Consider the following 14,547-nt stretch of genomic DNA (forward strand, 5'->3'; position numbering starts at 1 on the left):
TCAGGAACTGGATGTGTGTACATGTGGAAGGTGTATAATTTATTATGTTTTGAGTTCCTATGGGTTGGATCTTATAAATTGCAAGGGTGCTTGCAGAAAATGATGTTTTCTGCCTTCCCCTTTGCCAGCAGCCCACTGTGATCCTTACTAAGCTGATGCTCGGGAACTGGGGAGACTAGCTCACTCCCTTGTGTGACACAGTCTGTGAGGCTCCACCCCTCCAGAAGAACTTTCTGGGGATCCAGAGAGATTCCTGGGGAAAAGTGGGAAGATCAGAACCCAGGAGTACCTTCCACTTGCAGTTCACAGAACTCAATCCCATGTTCCTGTCTTAGGGAATGGGAGGTCCAGTAATACATACAAATAAGAGTACACTAAATAATGGAATATCTCTGAGATTCTACAACAGGAATTCTTTAAACAAAAGTTTTGTTTACAGGTAAGTAACACACAGTGCATTATACACAAAGCCCCCCAGCTAATTCTGTGCATGTGTCAAATTTCAGAGATAAACTTACAGTCCACCAGATTTTATAATTTGGAGCATATTCCACAGCAGTTTCACACATTTCTTGCACCTCTTCCTTGGTTCCTCTTTTGGAAAACAGCTTGAGATAATGACACCAGATTTCAGAATTTTCCTTGTTGTTTTCTAGAGCTCGGGCCAAAACATTCAAAGCAGAATCCAAACATTCTGATGATGATCTGTAATAAGTATGCAAAACACAAGAACATTGTACATTTTGTACTCACATTTATAGTTCAGCTTTGAGTCCCAAACTTCCCACAATCACCCACAGATTTTTCTTCTTCTGCATTTCACATATAGCTTGGTGGGTTCTGAAATGGGAGGGACGAGGAAAGTGCTGGGTGAGATGAAGTGGGGGAGAGATGCTTTGGCAGTTAAGGTGAGTGAAAGACATCCAGGCATCTTCATATCTAGCAAGAAAGGGAAAAGATGCTGGCTGCCAGATACAGCGCATCCTTTTCAGCTAGAAGTGTAAACACACCAGCCCTTTGATGTGGTAACACTGTTTGACTGGAGGATGCAGGTTTGCTGGGGTGCAGCTCCAAGGTTTTACACCAAGATTGGCTGAGGTCTACTGAACACACATAGGGTGGAGTCTGGAAAAATGGGTCTTGGTTTGAACTCCGGGCAGGGAATCCTTCCTGGGAACTCCTTGGAGTAAGTGTTTTGCCAGAAGGGATGATAGAGGAGAATCATGCTAAAGAGAGTAGCAGATGCACCAGGGGGAAGCATCCTGCAACTATCCAAATCAGAAGAAATCTGGGTTGTAAGTACTTTGGTCAGTATGAGCCTTGTAGAAATACAGTTGTTTAACCTGAAAGTCTGCTCAAGTCCTTACCAACCTACCTGGCTTTTTGGCAAGCTACTGAACAATATCCCTGTGAGGCGGCTTAAGGCAACCACTGAGAGAAAGTGGGGCTGGATTTTATCTGAAGTGGTGGTGGTGCCCAAACGGGGAGGGGGGGAGAAATACAGTGGCTAGTCTTGCCTGACAATGTAATGGAGACCATGACAACTACTTAACACTAAACTTAAAGGTAACTATAGGCACTAGTGGTTTGCAGTCAAAACTATCATGACACCCATTAGTTCCAGCTGAGAAGATTTGAGCAGAGGTGCGCATCCAGATCTTCCAGAGTTGAAATATACCTGAAAAATACCTTATTTGCATTTTTCAGGTATACTGTGGCACCTCAAAAGTATCTGGGAACTTCTGGGAAAATTGGTGTGTGTGGGGGCAGGAATCCTGAATATTTTGGGGTATCAGAAAGATTGTGGAAACAGCTGAGAGGTGGGGAGACTGCTCTCCGCCTATCTGCTCCTTCCCCCGAGCTATGTTTTGCAGCTCTGCCACTCCTGGGTTGGTCCCCCCACCCTTTTCCCATCTTGGGTCTACCAGACCTGAAAAAATTCAGGATTTCTGAAAAATCCTGTGTCTGAATACTTTGCTGGTATAGGGATCCAGGATTTTTCAGAAATCCTGAAATTTCTGAGTTCAATACACCCAGACCAAAACACCCCCCTCCACACCTCTAGATTTGAAAGCTTGTGTCATTTCTAAAATGTCACCTCACTTTAAAAATTATTTTACTTATTTATTATTCAAATTTATATTCTGCCTTCCCCTTGAGGGAGCTCAGGGTAGATCACACCACAAAGTGAAAACATATAAGAAATAGGAATTTGCCTCTTCTTCTAACATCACCATTTTAGAAAACAGTGGATAGATCGCTTTATTGCCCGCACAGTCTCAGATATCCATTTCATCTCTGTCTTGAAAAAAATAATACTAATCCTTATTTAGGTATTATACCCAACTTCCCTCCCCAATGGGGACCCACAATAGTGCACACAGTTCTTCCCTCCTCCATTTATCCTCACAACTCTGTGAGGTAGGCTAGACGGACAGTGTGACTGGTCTAAGGTTAGCCAGTGAGTTTCCAGAACAGAACAGAGATTTGAGTCTGGGCCTCCAAATCCCAGTCTGACACTAACCATTATACCATACTAGCATAAATTCTAGTTGCCACTTCAAGCACCAAACTGTCTTTGACTGAATTCCTAACTATGCTCTAGATGGACAATCTACAACCACTGCAGATTACATTGCCTTCATTAAATCCTTTCTTTAAATATCCTCCACCCTCGTATAACCCTTATACACTAACTCCACTCTGGTGCAATTCATCTCTTAAGTTTAAGTATCCCAATATTTTATTGCTTACCAAGAATAAGGCCCGTTGTGAGAAAAAAATACAACAGGCTCTAGAAAGAGGCTCTGGGCGAGTACCCCCTCCCTGCTGTCTTCCCACCCACGGCAGCCATTTTCTGTAGGGGGATTGATCTGACTTCAGCTTTCCATCCCTTCCCCCCCTTGCAGCTTCCACCTAGGAAAAGCAGTCTTTCTCCACAGTGCGGAACTAAGCATTCTCCTCTCTCCCTTTTGATCTGCACAACAATGTGAAGTAGGTTAGACTGGAAGTCTGTGATTGGTCTGAAATCACCCAGTCAGATTCCACAGCAAGAACCTGGGTCTGGCACACCCTGCTCTGAAGTCCTAACTCCTATGCCACACTAGCTGTCATAAGGGGGCTGCTGATGAACAGTGGCAAGCAGCCAGGCCTAGTATAGCCAACCTGAAGACCTCCTGGTATCACAACTGAACTCCAGACAACAGCTCTGCCTCCCCTTGGAGAAAATAACTGCTTTGGAGGGTAGACTCTATGGCATAACATTCCACTGAGGCCTCTCACCTCCTCAAACTCCATCACAAAATCTTCAGGAATTTCTCACCAACCTGAAATTATCATTCCTAGTCAGGACTGCCCCCCAATGAGTTCTCCCTCAAAGGCCTTTAGTGATACCGTTCAGACCAACACTCTCTGTCTTCAAAAGAGCAGGACTTCATTTTCACTCTCTCACTTTCCCTCTCTCTGTATCTGCTCTGGTGACACGGGACACTATTTTCCCCCTGTCTCTGGCTGTTTCCAGGAAAAGGAGGAGCCCTCAGAATCAAGGGAAGGCTTTCTTTCCTCTGTGAGGCAATGGCTCAATCCTTGTCTGTCCTGGGGCTGGTGTCCTGGGTTGCTCTCCATTGAGATTGAGTGACAGGCAGCTCAGCCAATGGGACAGTAGGTGAACAGTGGCCAGTCTGTCTGGAGAATTATAGGGAAGATACTGTGTACTCCTAAGAGATTTAAGACATCTAATAATTTTTCCCCAATTTCTTTAAAAAAATAACCAAATGGCCAAATAAGCAAATGGCCTGGTCAAATAAGCAAAGGATCTTTCAAAGCTAGTGGGGGGGGGATGATTACAACAGCACAGATGTACGTTCAAACAGAAAGTGCAGTTCATTTGTTTGTGAAATAAGAATTACATACCCTTCATTTTGATTCAGATACTTGTATGCCAGTTTGATCCAAAGCTGAACATCATAAGGGTTCTCAAGTACACTTGCCTCCAGGTTAGCAATGTCATCTGTTTCATTTGTAAAATACCTAACATCATCAGGAGTCACAACAGCATCCAAAGCTGGTGTATTTACTTTGGTCTCAACTGTAGGAGCTGCAAATAATAATTTAAAAAATACACCACAATGTTCGTATTGAAATCAAACCCCCATTTTTGTTGGGGCAACTCATTACTTTAATGAAGAGATCTTGTCTGACATTTAACAGATAGTACATTATTGAGAAAGGTGACTGTGGCGATTCTAATAGCCGAAAACAGAGGACTTTCTGCCTTCCATGGAAAACTAATTTACCTTTAGAAAAGAAAGGAAAGAACTGAACAAGAATCGGGTATTTTTGAATACTCTATGGCTAACAAAAGAAACACTGATAATGAAGTCTACAGGATGTTTTCATTGAACATGTAATAACCATTCTTCAATGTTTTACAGAATTCAGGACTGAATCACAACTGCAATCAGTGCTACAGAATGCAGTCCCAGCACTTAAGGGGGTGGGGATAAGGGCAGCTATGACACACACTGACCACTTCTCTCCCTCAGAGGCCAGATCTTCCTTCTAGTCTTCTGTCCACTCACTGACTGAGCAGCCCTGGTTAACATGCTTTCTTTTCCTCTGAAGAAACTTTGGCTGTCCCACCCTGTCAGTAAGATATAGTTTGGCTATTTGCTCAGCCCAGAAACCTGAGGGAAGGGTTAAGATTGCCCTTAAACCCTTGAAAATGGCACTTGAGATGGCTTTTAAAATTCAGAAATAACAAAAGGTTTTATTTAACATCAAAGGGAAAGGTCAGGTGATATCAGGAGTTGAAATTACTGAGGTAAAATGAGTACAAGCACAGACTTTTGATCTTAAATATTAGGCTAATGAGTGGTTCTTAATTTATTCACAGTTACTTAGATCATTATATTGAGAAGTTTTTGTTCCAGTGTTTTCCCAGGCAGTTTAATTCATTGTTTTTTAGTAATCACTGACTTTTTTGCTGCCCAGAAGACTGTTACCCTCTACCAGTATCTAACCACCTTCTCGTGCAACACCAGTACTCTTCTTGAGTTGTTCACTGCCTTTTAAGTTCTATACAGACAGTTTCTACTCATACCAGACCAGAGAATTCTGTACTCCTCAGAGATAAATCTCGCTGCTTGACTGGGCAGTGAATTTTCTTCTGTCCCTAGAAGATCTATCACCTTTCCTTTGGCCTGAGTGGGAGTCTTCTTTGCTACCCAAATTTCCTTGCCAAACCTTCCCCCAGTTCTCTGTCCATGTTCAAACTGCTCTCAGCTAAAGTTGAATTCAGACTACAGTCAAGGCAGGAATTTACTCTGTTGGCAGTAAACCCTTTTTCTGTCAGGCTTAGTCTCATCTCTTCTCAGTTAAGGCAGGAATCTAACTTAATCTCCTCAGTGTACAGCTCTCAAAAGACTTTTTTTGCTTATTTGATGCTTAGAGCAGACTACCACTCAAGGCTATCTGTCTCTGTGAAGAAATAACCCTTCACAGTCCTTTAGCTGTTGGTACAGCACTTCTATGCCTCCTAAAAAGTGCAGTCCCTCACAGCAGCAAAGGCAACGGATTCCTCCTGGGGCAAACCCCCTCCCCCCAATAATTTAATTATTCTCTACCTTTTGAAATAAAATGGCCAGAACTTTATCGGTTACAGCTGTAAGAAGCCTTGGCACAGCATGGGACATCAGGATCCTGCCACTGACTTGGCTTGCTTGCCAGTCGTCAATGCACCCTGGCCTACCCTAGCCTGCCTGTTGGGTTGGGGAGAACCAAGGGATGGCAGATTCCAGAAGGACGACCACCACTAAGTGGTCTCCCCTGCCACTTAAGATGGAGGGTAACACACTGGCCATCCTCAAGCAGAGCATGCTGCTTGAAAGCCCTTACCCCAAGATCCTTTAAGAGGATCTCCGAATGCCAGGAAAACAGGCATGGAGGCTGGTTTTACCAAAATTGATCCGGCCCCCTGTTGTGACAGATACATTAAGTTAAATTCACCTGAACAGGAATCTAACCTGCATGTCACCCATCATGGTACCTGCCCCCCCCAAAACAACCCACAACCTCTTGCATGCATTCTTCCCCTAAAGCATTACCACCCAGGGACAGATGGGTGGGAAAGTGATCTGGCCAGGCAGCATTTTTACCCCCTCATTGCCTCTCCCCTTGGCCCAAATCAGGCCCCATCCTGGGAGGGGCCTGGCCAGGTTTTTGCACCCTTGCAGCTGCCCATTCCCACCTTTCCTGGATGCAGCTGCCATTGCTGTTATCGCCCTCACTGGCTCTCCCACGTGCACAGGACTGCAAATGTGAATCACAGGTAAGTTGGGGCCCCAGCTAACAGTTCCAATGCCTAGGGAAGGGGTGAGGGAAACTAAGGCAAAGGATCCCTCCTGTGGCAGCCCCCCCCCCAATAACCCTCAACCTTTTGGAATAAAATGGCCACAATTTTATTGGTTACAGCTGTAAGAAGCCTTGGCTTAGCATGTGACAGTCAGATCTTGGCATCGACTGACTCACCTACTGCTAGGGTTGGAAGAACTATGGGATAGATAGCAGGATGCCAGAATCCATGAGGATAATCAACACCAAGTGGTCTCCCCTGCCACTTAGCCATGAGAGTAACCCATGGGCAGCCCCTGAGCTGGGCATGCCCCCTGAAAACCCTCACCCAAAGATCCCTTAAAGGAATCCCACACACCAAAGAAAAGGGCACATGGGCCAATTTTCTTAAAATGGGTCTGGTCCCATGCTAAAATGGATCTGGCCTCCTACCTGGCTTCCATCAATGTGTCATGGGTGCTGGGGACCCTGTAGAGGAAGTTGAGCCTGCAGCAGAAACTGTGCCCCTGCCACCTGCACCAGTGCCCCTGCCTCCTGCTGGAGAAGATCCCAGCCCCCCTGCCTCACCCTCTCGGGTGGCGCGTGTGCGTGACCGCCTCCGTCAGGACCTCAGGGATCGGAGGAGGGCGGCACGCTCACAAGCAAGACGCTCCCTGAGCCCTGAGTTTTGAGAGGATTCTGGCCCTTCTAAGAGCAAGGATGCTTGAGTTGCAACAGGATCCTGGCTGCCTCTCTGAGCCAGCAATTAGCCCAAATGGGCAACAGCCAGCAGAGGGCTATATAGCTGTAGGCTTTGGGAGGAGGCTTTGTGGAAGCAACTAGTCATCTACCTGACGTCCTAGCATCCACTTCGGCTTTTGACTTTGGACCTCCTGACCTTGGCTTGACTTCTGGACCCCCTGACTACGGCTTCTGAACCTCTGACCTACGATACCTGGACAACGATTTGGCTTTGGCACCTTGGACACTCTTGCTCACCGGTTACAGACCTTGGACTGCCCCTGGACTTCGCCTGGCCTGGCCCCAGCTCGTGACAGATTGCTTCCACCCACACAAACACCCATTCCACAGGATGGATGCTGAAGCAAGTGGAACCGCAGGACTACTGGCTGCCCTCCAAGCCCAGGTACAGCAGCTGGCACAGGCAGTAGTGCACTTGCAGCAACAGCCTGCAGCCAGTGCTCCAGCCAAGTGCCCAGTTCCCCCACCTGACAGATTTGGGGGTGCTGTGGAAGAATTTCCTGCGTTCCTGGCACAGTGTCAGCTGTACTTTGAACTAAGAGCACGGGACTTCCCCAATGACAAGACGAAGGTGTGTTTTATCATTAGTCTGTTAAAGGGGCAGGCGGCCAAGTGGGCCACACCCCTACTGGTTGGGTCCTCTCCCCTACTGACTGATTACCAGGGGTTTGAGGCCCACCTGTCTGCTGCCTTCTCCAACCCAGTCCAAGCAGCCACAGCCAACCGGAAAATCAGGGCCCTGAAACAAGGCCAGTCCTCGGTGGCTCAGTATGCCACTGAATTCAAGCTCCTGGCCCAAGACTTGGCGTGGAATGAGGCTGCGCAGATGGACCAGTTTACCGAGGGGTTGGCAGAGGAAGTCCTGGACGAAGTGGCCAGGGTGGAGCGGCCCCCCACGCTCCAGGAACTTATCACCCTCTGCCTCCGCATCGATGGCCGCCTGGAAAGTCGCCGCCAAGCCAAGACCCGAGGGCGCCAGCTCCCTGCGCCATGCCACTTGGCTCCTCTCCCATCCCCAGCTAGTACCAGAGACGAGGGTGAGCCTATGCAGCTTGGAGCTGCTCGACCCCGCCTGACTCCAGAAGAAAAGGCCAGACGCCGCACGCAGAACCTGTGCCTCTACTGCGGCACGGCAGGCCACTATGCCTCTGGCTGCCCTGCTAAACATCGAATACCCAGACCTACATTGCCACCGCCGCCAAAAGGCCAGCCCCAGGCGTAAGTGGACCCTCCAGCCTGGGGCGACTAGCTGGGTCCTCCGAACAACAGGCTGATACCCCGGGCCCGTTCCTGCTACCAGTCAAACTCCATCTGCCCGATGGACGCTGGCTGTTCGTGTATGCCATGCTGGACTCGGGAGCGGCCCACTGTTTCGTAGATGCCGCCTTTGTAAAGCAGCACCAGATCCCAGTGCAGCCAAAAGAGATTCCGACGCTGGTGGAGGCTATTGACGGGCGCCTCCTCCGTTCTGGCCCCGTCACCCAGGAGACCTGTCCCATCACCTTCCACGTCCAGCAGCACCAAGAACAGCTGCAGTTTGATGTCGCCCGCATGCCTCGCTTCCCGCTGATTCTAGGCCTTTCCTGGCTGAAGCTGCACAACCCCATCGTGGACTGGGCTCAGCAAGAACTACGCTTCCGAGACCCATGCCCCCATCTGACTCCTCCCACCACTCTAGCAGCCGGCATCCCGAGTGGTGGTCCTCAGCTCCCTCAGAAGTATGCAGATTTCGCCGATGTCTTTGAAGAGACAGGAGCAGATCAGCTTCCCCCTCACCGACCCTATGACTGTGCCATTGATTTGGTACCTGGGGCACCACTCCCGGTGGGGCGTCTGTACCCAATGTCGGAGCCTGAGTTGGCAGCTTTGCGAGACTACCTGGACAAGAACCTGAAGCGCGGATTCATCCGACCCTCAACTTCTCCCCTGTCTGCTCCAGTCCTCTTCGTGAAGAAGAAAAGCGGGGAGCTCCGGCTGTGCAATGACTACCGGGCCCTGAACAAGATCACCATCCGCGACCGGTACCCTCTACCACTGATCCCTGAACTCTTGGATCGTTTAAAGGGGGCCCAAATCTACACCAAGCTGGACCTCCGCGGAGCGTACAATTTGGTGCGCATACGGCCCGGAGACGAATGGAAGACCGCGTTTGGGACCCGATACGGGCAGTACGAGCACCTGGTGATGCCCTTCGGATTGACCAACGCCCCCGCTGTCTTCCAGAGGTTCATGAATGATGTATTCCGGGACCTGCTCGACCGCTTCGCGATCATATACCTGGATGACATTCTAATTTACTCCCGCAATCCTGCCCAGCATGCCGAGCACGTCCGCCAGGTCCTACAGCGCCTACGAGCCCATGGCCTCTACGCCAAGCTGGAGAAGTGCGACTTTGACCTGCGCTCCGTCGAGTTCCTTGGTCACATTGTGTCACCACAGGGAATCCTCATGGACCCGAAAAAGGTGGAAGCGGTCCTGACCTGGCAGGCCCCTCAGAATCGCAAAGACCTGCAGCGGTTCCTTGGTTTTGCCAACTACTATCGGCAATTCATCCCAGCCTATGCATCTCTGACAACACCCCTGACTCAACTACTCCGCCCCAAAGAACCTTTCCACTGGTCCCCAGAGGCCGATAACGCTTTCTCCACCCTGAAGACCCGCTTCGCCACCGGGCCACTCCTGAGATACCCCGACCCCCAGCTTCCCTTTACGGTGGAAGCTGATGCCTCCAACGTGGCCCTGGGAGCAGTGCTGTCCCAGCGCGAGGAGCCGTCCCAGCCACTCCAGCCCTGCGCCTATTACTCACGCCAGCTCACTGCGGCAGAGAGGAACTACACCATCTGGGAGAGGGAGTTGCTCGCGATCAAGGTGGCTTTTGAGGTTTGGAGACATTACCTTGAAGGGGCTCGCCACCCTGTCCAAGTGCTCACCGACCACCGGAACTTGGAGCATCTCCAGACCACCCGCCGTCTCAACCAGCGCCAGATCCGGTGGTCCCTATTCTCCCGCTTTGACTTCAAGATCACCTACATCCCCCATACCCAGAACCGGAAAGCCGATGCGCTCTCGCGGAAACCAGAATACGCTCCTGCTTCGACTGAGACCGTGCCTGCTGCTCCCATCCTGCCACCCTCAGTGTTTGCAGCCACCTCCACTTCACCAGCACTCGTGGAGGACATTCGTGCTAGCCAGGCCAATGATCCCTGGGTCCAGCAACACCTCCAGGCACTCCAAGATGGCTCAACAGGCGAGTTCACGACTCGAGGCGGCCTCTTGCTACACCACGAACGCCTCTATGTGCCGCCCGGGCCCTTGCGGGCAGAAGTACTACGCATGACCCACGACGCGTTACCCGCTGGGCACTTTGGACAACATAAGACCACCCACTTGCTGACACGGGAATTCTGGTGGCCACGAGTTCGCTCCGATGTTGCCCGCTATGTCAGCTCCTGTGACGTCTGCCGACGGGCCAAAGACGTCCCAGCCAAACCCTCGGGGTTGTTACAGCCCTTGCCCACACCCTCAGGACCCTGGGATACCATCTCGATGGACTTCATCACGGAACTTCCACGATCCAAGGGTCAGACATGCATCTTGGTGGTCGTCGACCTATTTACCAAGATGGCCCATTTCATTCCGTGCCCGAAACTTCCCACAGCTCAGGAGACAGCCCAGCTCTACCTGCAACACATCTTTCGTCTGCACGGACTCCCAGCCCACCTGATCTCAGACCGGGGGCCCCAGTTCTCCTCTCGGTTCTGGCAAGCCCTCCATTCCAGCCTGGGGACTCGAGTGCACCTGTCCTCAGCTTACCACCCACAGACAGATGGTCAGACAGAGCGCACCAATGCCACGCTAGAGCAATATCTCCGCTGTTACACCTGCTACCAGCAGGATGACTGGACCACTCTGTTGCCTCTAGCGGAATTTGCATACAACAACGCGGTCCATTCCTCCACCCAAATGACCCCGTTTGCTGCAACCTACGGGTACCACCCTCGGTTCTTCCCGGCGATCCTGCCACCCACGAATGTCCCCGCCGTTGAGGCCTACCTGCAAGAACTCCGTGCCAGCCAAGACTTGCTCCGAGAGCAGCTACAGCGGGCCAAGGAAGCCTATAAACTAGCTGCAGACCGGAAGAGGCAGGAAGGCCCCCCAATCCAGCCGGGGAATCAGGTGTGGCTCTCAACTCGCTACCTGCGCCGGCCTGGTCGGTCTCACAAGCTGGATGCGCGGTTCATTGGACCCTACCCTGTCTTAGAACAAATAAACCCCGTCGCCTTCAGGCTCCAGTTGCCACCCCACCTCCGCATTCACCCCGTGTTCCATCGCTCCCTCCTTGTTCCAGCTGCACGCCCTGATCCAGCTCGGCCTCCTTCTCCACCGCCACCACCACCAGTGTTGGTGGATGATGAAGAAGAATACGAGGTGCGCCAGATCCTGGACTCCCGGTACCATCGTGGAGGCCTCCAGTACCTTGTGGACTGGGAGGGATACGGCCCAGAAGACCGGTCTTGGGAGCCCGTGGACAATCTTCATGCCCCAGACTTGGTGCAACGGTTCCACAACGACCACCCCGACCTCCCAGGCCCCTCGACGGAGGGGGGCCCTGGGGGGGGGGATAGTGTCATGGGTGCTGGGGACCCTGTAGAGGAAGTTGAGCCTGCAGCAGAAACTGTGCCCCTGCCACCTGCACCAGTGCCCCTGCCTCCTGCTGGAGAAGATCCCAGCCCCCTTGCCTCACCCTCTCGGGTGGCGCGTGTGCGTGACCGCCTCCGTCAGGACCTCAGGGATCGGAGGAGGGCGGCACGCTCACAAGCAAGACGCTCCCTGAGCCCTGAGTTTTGAGAGGATTCTGGCCCTTCTAAGAGCAAGGATGCTTGAGTTGCAACAGGATCCTGGCTGCCTCTCTGAGCCAGCAATTAGCCCAAATGGGCAACAGCCAGCAGAGGGCTATATAGCTGTAGGCTTTGGGAGGAGGCTTTGTGGAAGCAACTAGTCATCTACCTGACGTCCTAGCATCCACTTCGGCTTTTGACTTTGGACCTCCTGACCTTGGCTTGACTTCTGGACCCCCTGACTACGGCTTCTGAACCTCTGACCTACGATACCTGGACAACGATTTGGCTTTGGCACCTTGGACACTCTTGCTCACCGGTTACAGACCTTGGACTGCCCCTGGACTTCGCCTGGCCTGGCCCCAGCTCGTGACACAATGCTCCTACAGCTGTAGCCAAGTCCACAGGCCATACCTAACCCCATGTAGTCAAATAAATGTCCATTCACCATGAACACTGTTGGCCCAAAACAGAGCCTCCAACTATAGTGAGAGATGTCTGGATGCCGAATTCTGTGGGCTCCACCCCCATGGTCTTTCCCAGCTAAGTAACAGCTAAGTCTGATGTAAATCCTGTAGTCATCTTTTTCCTTGCCATGTCAGCCCCTTCAGGCAGCTGTCCCCATGCCAAGAGCACCGCTCCAATCAGTATGACCAGAGCACAGTCGCAGCCAGGCCTTTTTTTCCTGGAGATACGAGGCAGTATGGAGTTCCAGAACCTCTTAATGGAAACAAAATTCTCAAAAAAATGTTTAAAAGTTCATGCAGAGCACCCACATGTTTCTCAGTCAGTTGTATCACCAACATGTCTGAGGGCTGAGGCTGATCCCTGCTACAATTGATGGTTGGCAACAGTGTGTTCCATCTCATTCTCTGTGTGCCAATCCAGGTGATTTGCAGTGCCTCCTCCAGGCTGAGGTTCTCGCCCCATCCTGACGAAGCTGTGTAGATTCCCGCCCAGCACAAATATTATGACTGTAAATCCAGACTAACTTGTACTGCTTCCTTGCAACTGAATAAAGCATTGTTAAAAATCAGCAGCTAAGTGCAGCCTGATGTAAATCCTGTATGCCTCAGAATGTCATCTCCTAAAGGCTTGGATGTTTGCTGGCTGTAGCCCGAAACTGATGGCTGTGCTTGCCACCATGATATGAATGGGGCCCAAACTCACAGTGAGGAAGGCCCAGAGCTGCAATGCCAGTTCTCTGAGGACCCCTGCATAAGTGGAGAGCCACTCCTGTGAATGAGGAGACCCAGGCTGTGGGGCCATACTACTAGAAAAGTTTTTGCTGCCTGCACCAAGCATGGGTCACCACCTCCTGCACCTTTTGATCAGTCTTAGACCTCCTGATAATCAAGGAGAGCCCCACTGTGCCAATCGAGATGTCTCAGACCTCCAGGAGTGATCAGTTGCGTCTATTCTAAAATTCACCACTAGTTAACTAACCCTTAATGCCCCCCAAAAGGCCAATGTAAATGCTGCCTCAAACAGAGTAGCCTCATAAGAAGACTAGCACAGGCTCAGTAGCTTATACACCAGCTATGCCAGAGTATCAAATGTCAAGGGTGGATGTGAGTTGGGTATATCTTATTTGGCCATAAGTGCTCCAAGGCTGCAGGCCCTTATCAACCACAGCACAAGATCCAATAATGTGCATTTAACCAAGCAAAATTTCAGAGAAATAGGAACAGAGGGTCTCTTAGGGTAGGACAAGTGATGGATGAGTCTTAACTCATCTGGAGCCTTCTTGGGGACCACTTCCAGCAGGGAGACCTGAGGTTGGGCAATGGAGGGGCCTGCAATTTGGCCTGTAGAGCACTCTGTAATTTTTGCTGTGACAACCTCCAGCTTCTTCCTAGCTGACCTGAGGTTACTGACATCTGTTACAATCCACTGGCCAGTGAAAGGAATAGGGAACCTGAATGTTAAGCCATCTAAGATAAGCAATGGCAGACTTCTATGCATAGGTGTCTAGGAGGGGGTGAAGGGCCTGCAGGTTGACAAGGGTGATAAAACTGGAGACTAATAAACTGGATCTAGCTCACACTAACTCTAAGCTGAGCTAGTGTGAGCTAGCTCAGTTTTTTAGCCTTCAACTCACACATCTGTCTTTTTTTTTCCAGGAAAGATGGTCCCAGGGTATCTATGCTGCAGCCAAATTGCTAATCTATGCTGCAGCCAAATTGCTTGCTCACAACTATAATAATGCCAGTGGCTCACAAAGTAGAATTTTTGCTCACAAGACTCTGCAGCTTAGAGGGAGCATTGGTAACAGCTAAGCCCCAAACGTCAGCTGGCTCATTTCCTAGCTGAGCTGCCAGAAGAAGAGGCACTGTTACCCCCCGCCCCTGCTTTTCAGTGGCACCGTTAGAGAGCCTGCTGCTCCAAAAGGGCTATTGAGCATTAGCCAAGCATGAGCAGGACACCATGGGATGGTAATTCCACACAGAGCTTGCAACTGTGGTCAAATTTACAGAAGGCCCTCTGGCAGCACCCTCAATTAAACTCCCAACACACCCTGTAGGCCAGGGGTGGCCAATAATAGCTCTCCAGATGTTTTTTGCCTACAACTCCCATCAGCCCCAGCTATTGGCCATGCTGGCTGGGGTTGATGGGA

The 14,547-nt window shown here is 50.7% G+C and overlaps 1 protein-coding gene across 5 annotated transcripts in view; it reads right to left on the minus strand.

The window, feature by feature from the left end:
• Positions 1-14,547, minus strand: part of ZFC3H1 (zinc finger C3H1-type containing) — an 80,032-nt gene that overhangs the window by 23,087 nt on the left and 42,398 nt on the right. For 4 of the 5 annotated variants that reach the window (XM_060245080.1, XM_060245078.1, XM_060245079.1 and 1 more), the window contains exons 21-22: positions 3,913-4,096; positions 519-705 (exon numbers count right to left, since the gene is read on the minus strand). In XM_060245080.1, the coding sequence (XP_060101063.1) occupies positions 519-705; positions 3,913-4,096 (371 nt within the window). The remainder of the gene's footprint in view (positions 1-518; positions 706-3,912; positions 4,097-14,547) is intronic. The other variant, XM_060245081.1, reaches the window with a different exon arrangement.

The sequence above is a fragment of the Heteronotia binoei genome, chromosome 8 (genome assembly GCF_032191835.1).
Source record: "Heteronotia binoei isolate CCM8104 ecotype False Entrance Well chromosome 8, APGP_CSIRO_Hbin_v1, whole genome shotgun sequence".
Lineage (NCBI taxonomy): Eukaryota > Metazoa > Chordata > Lepidosauria > Squamata > Gekkonidae > Heteronotia > Heteronotia binoei.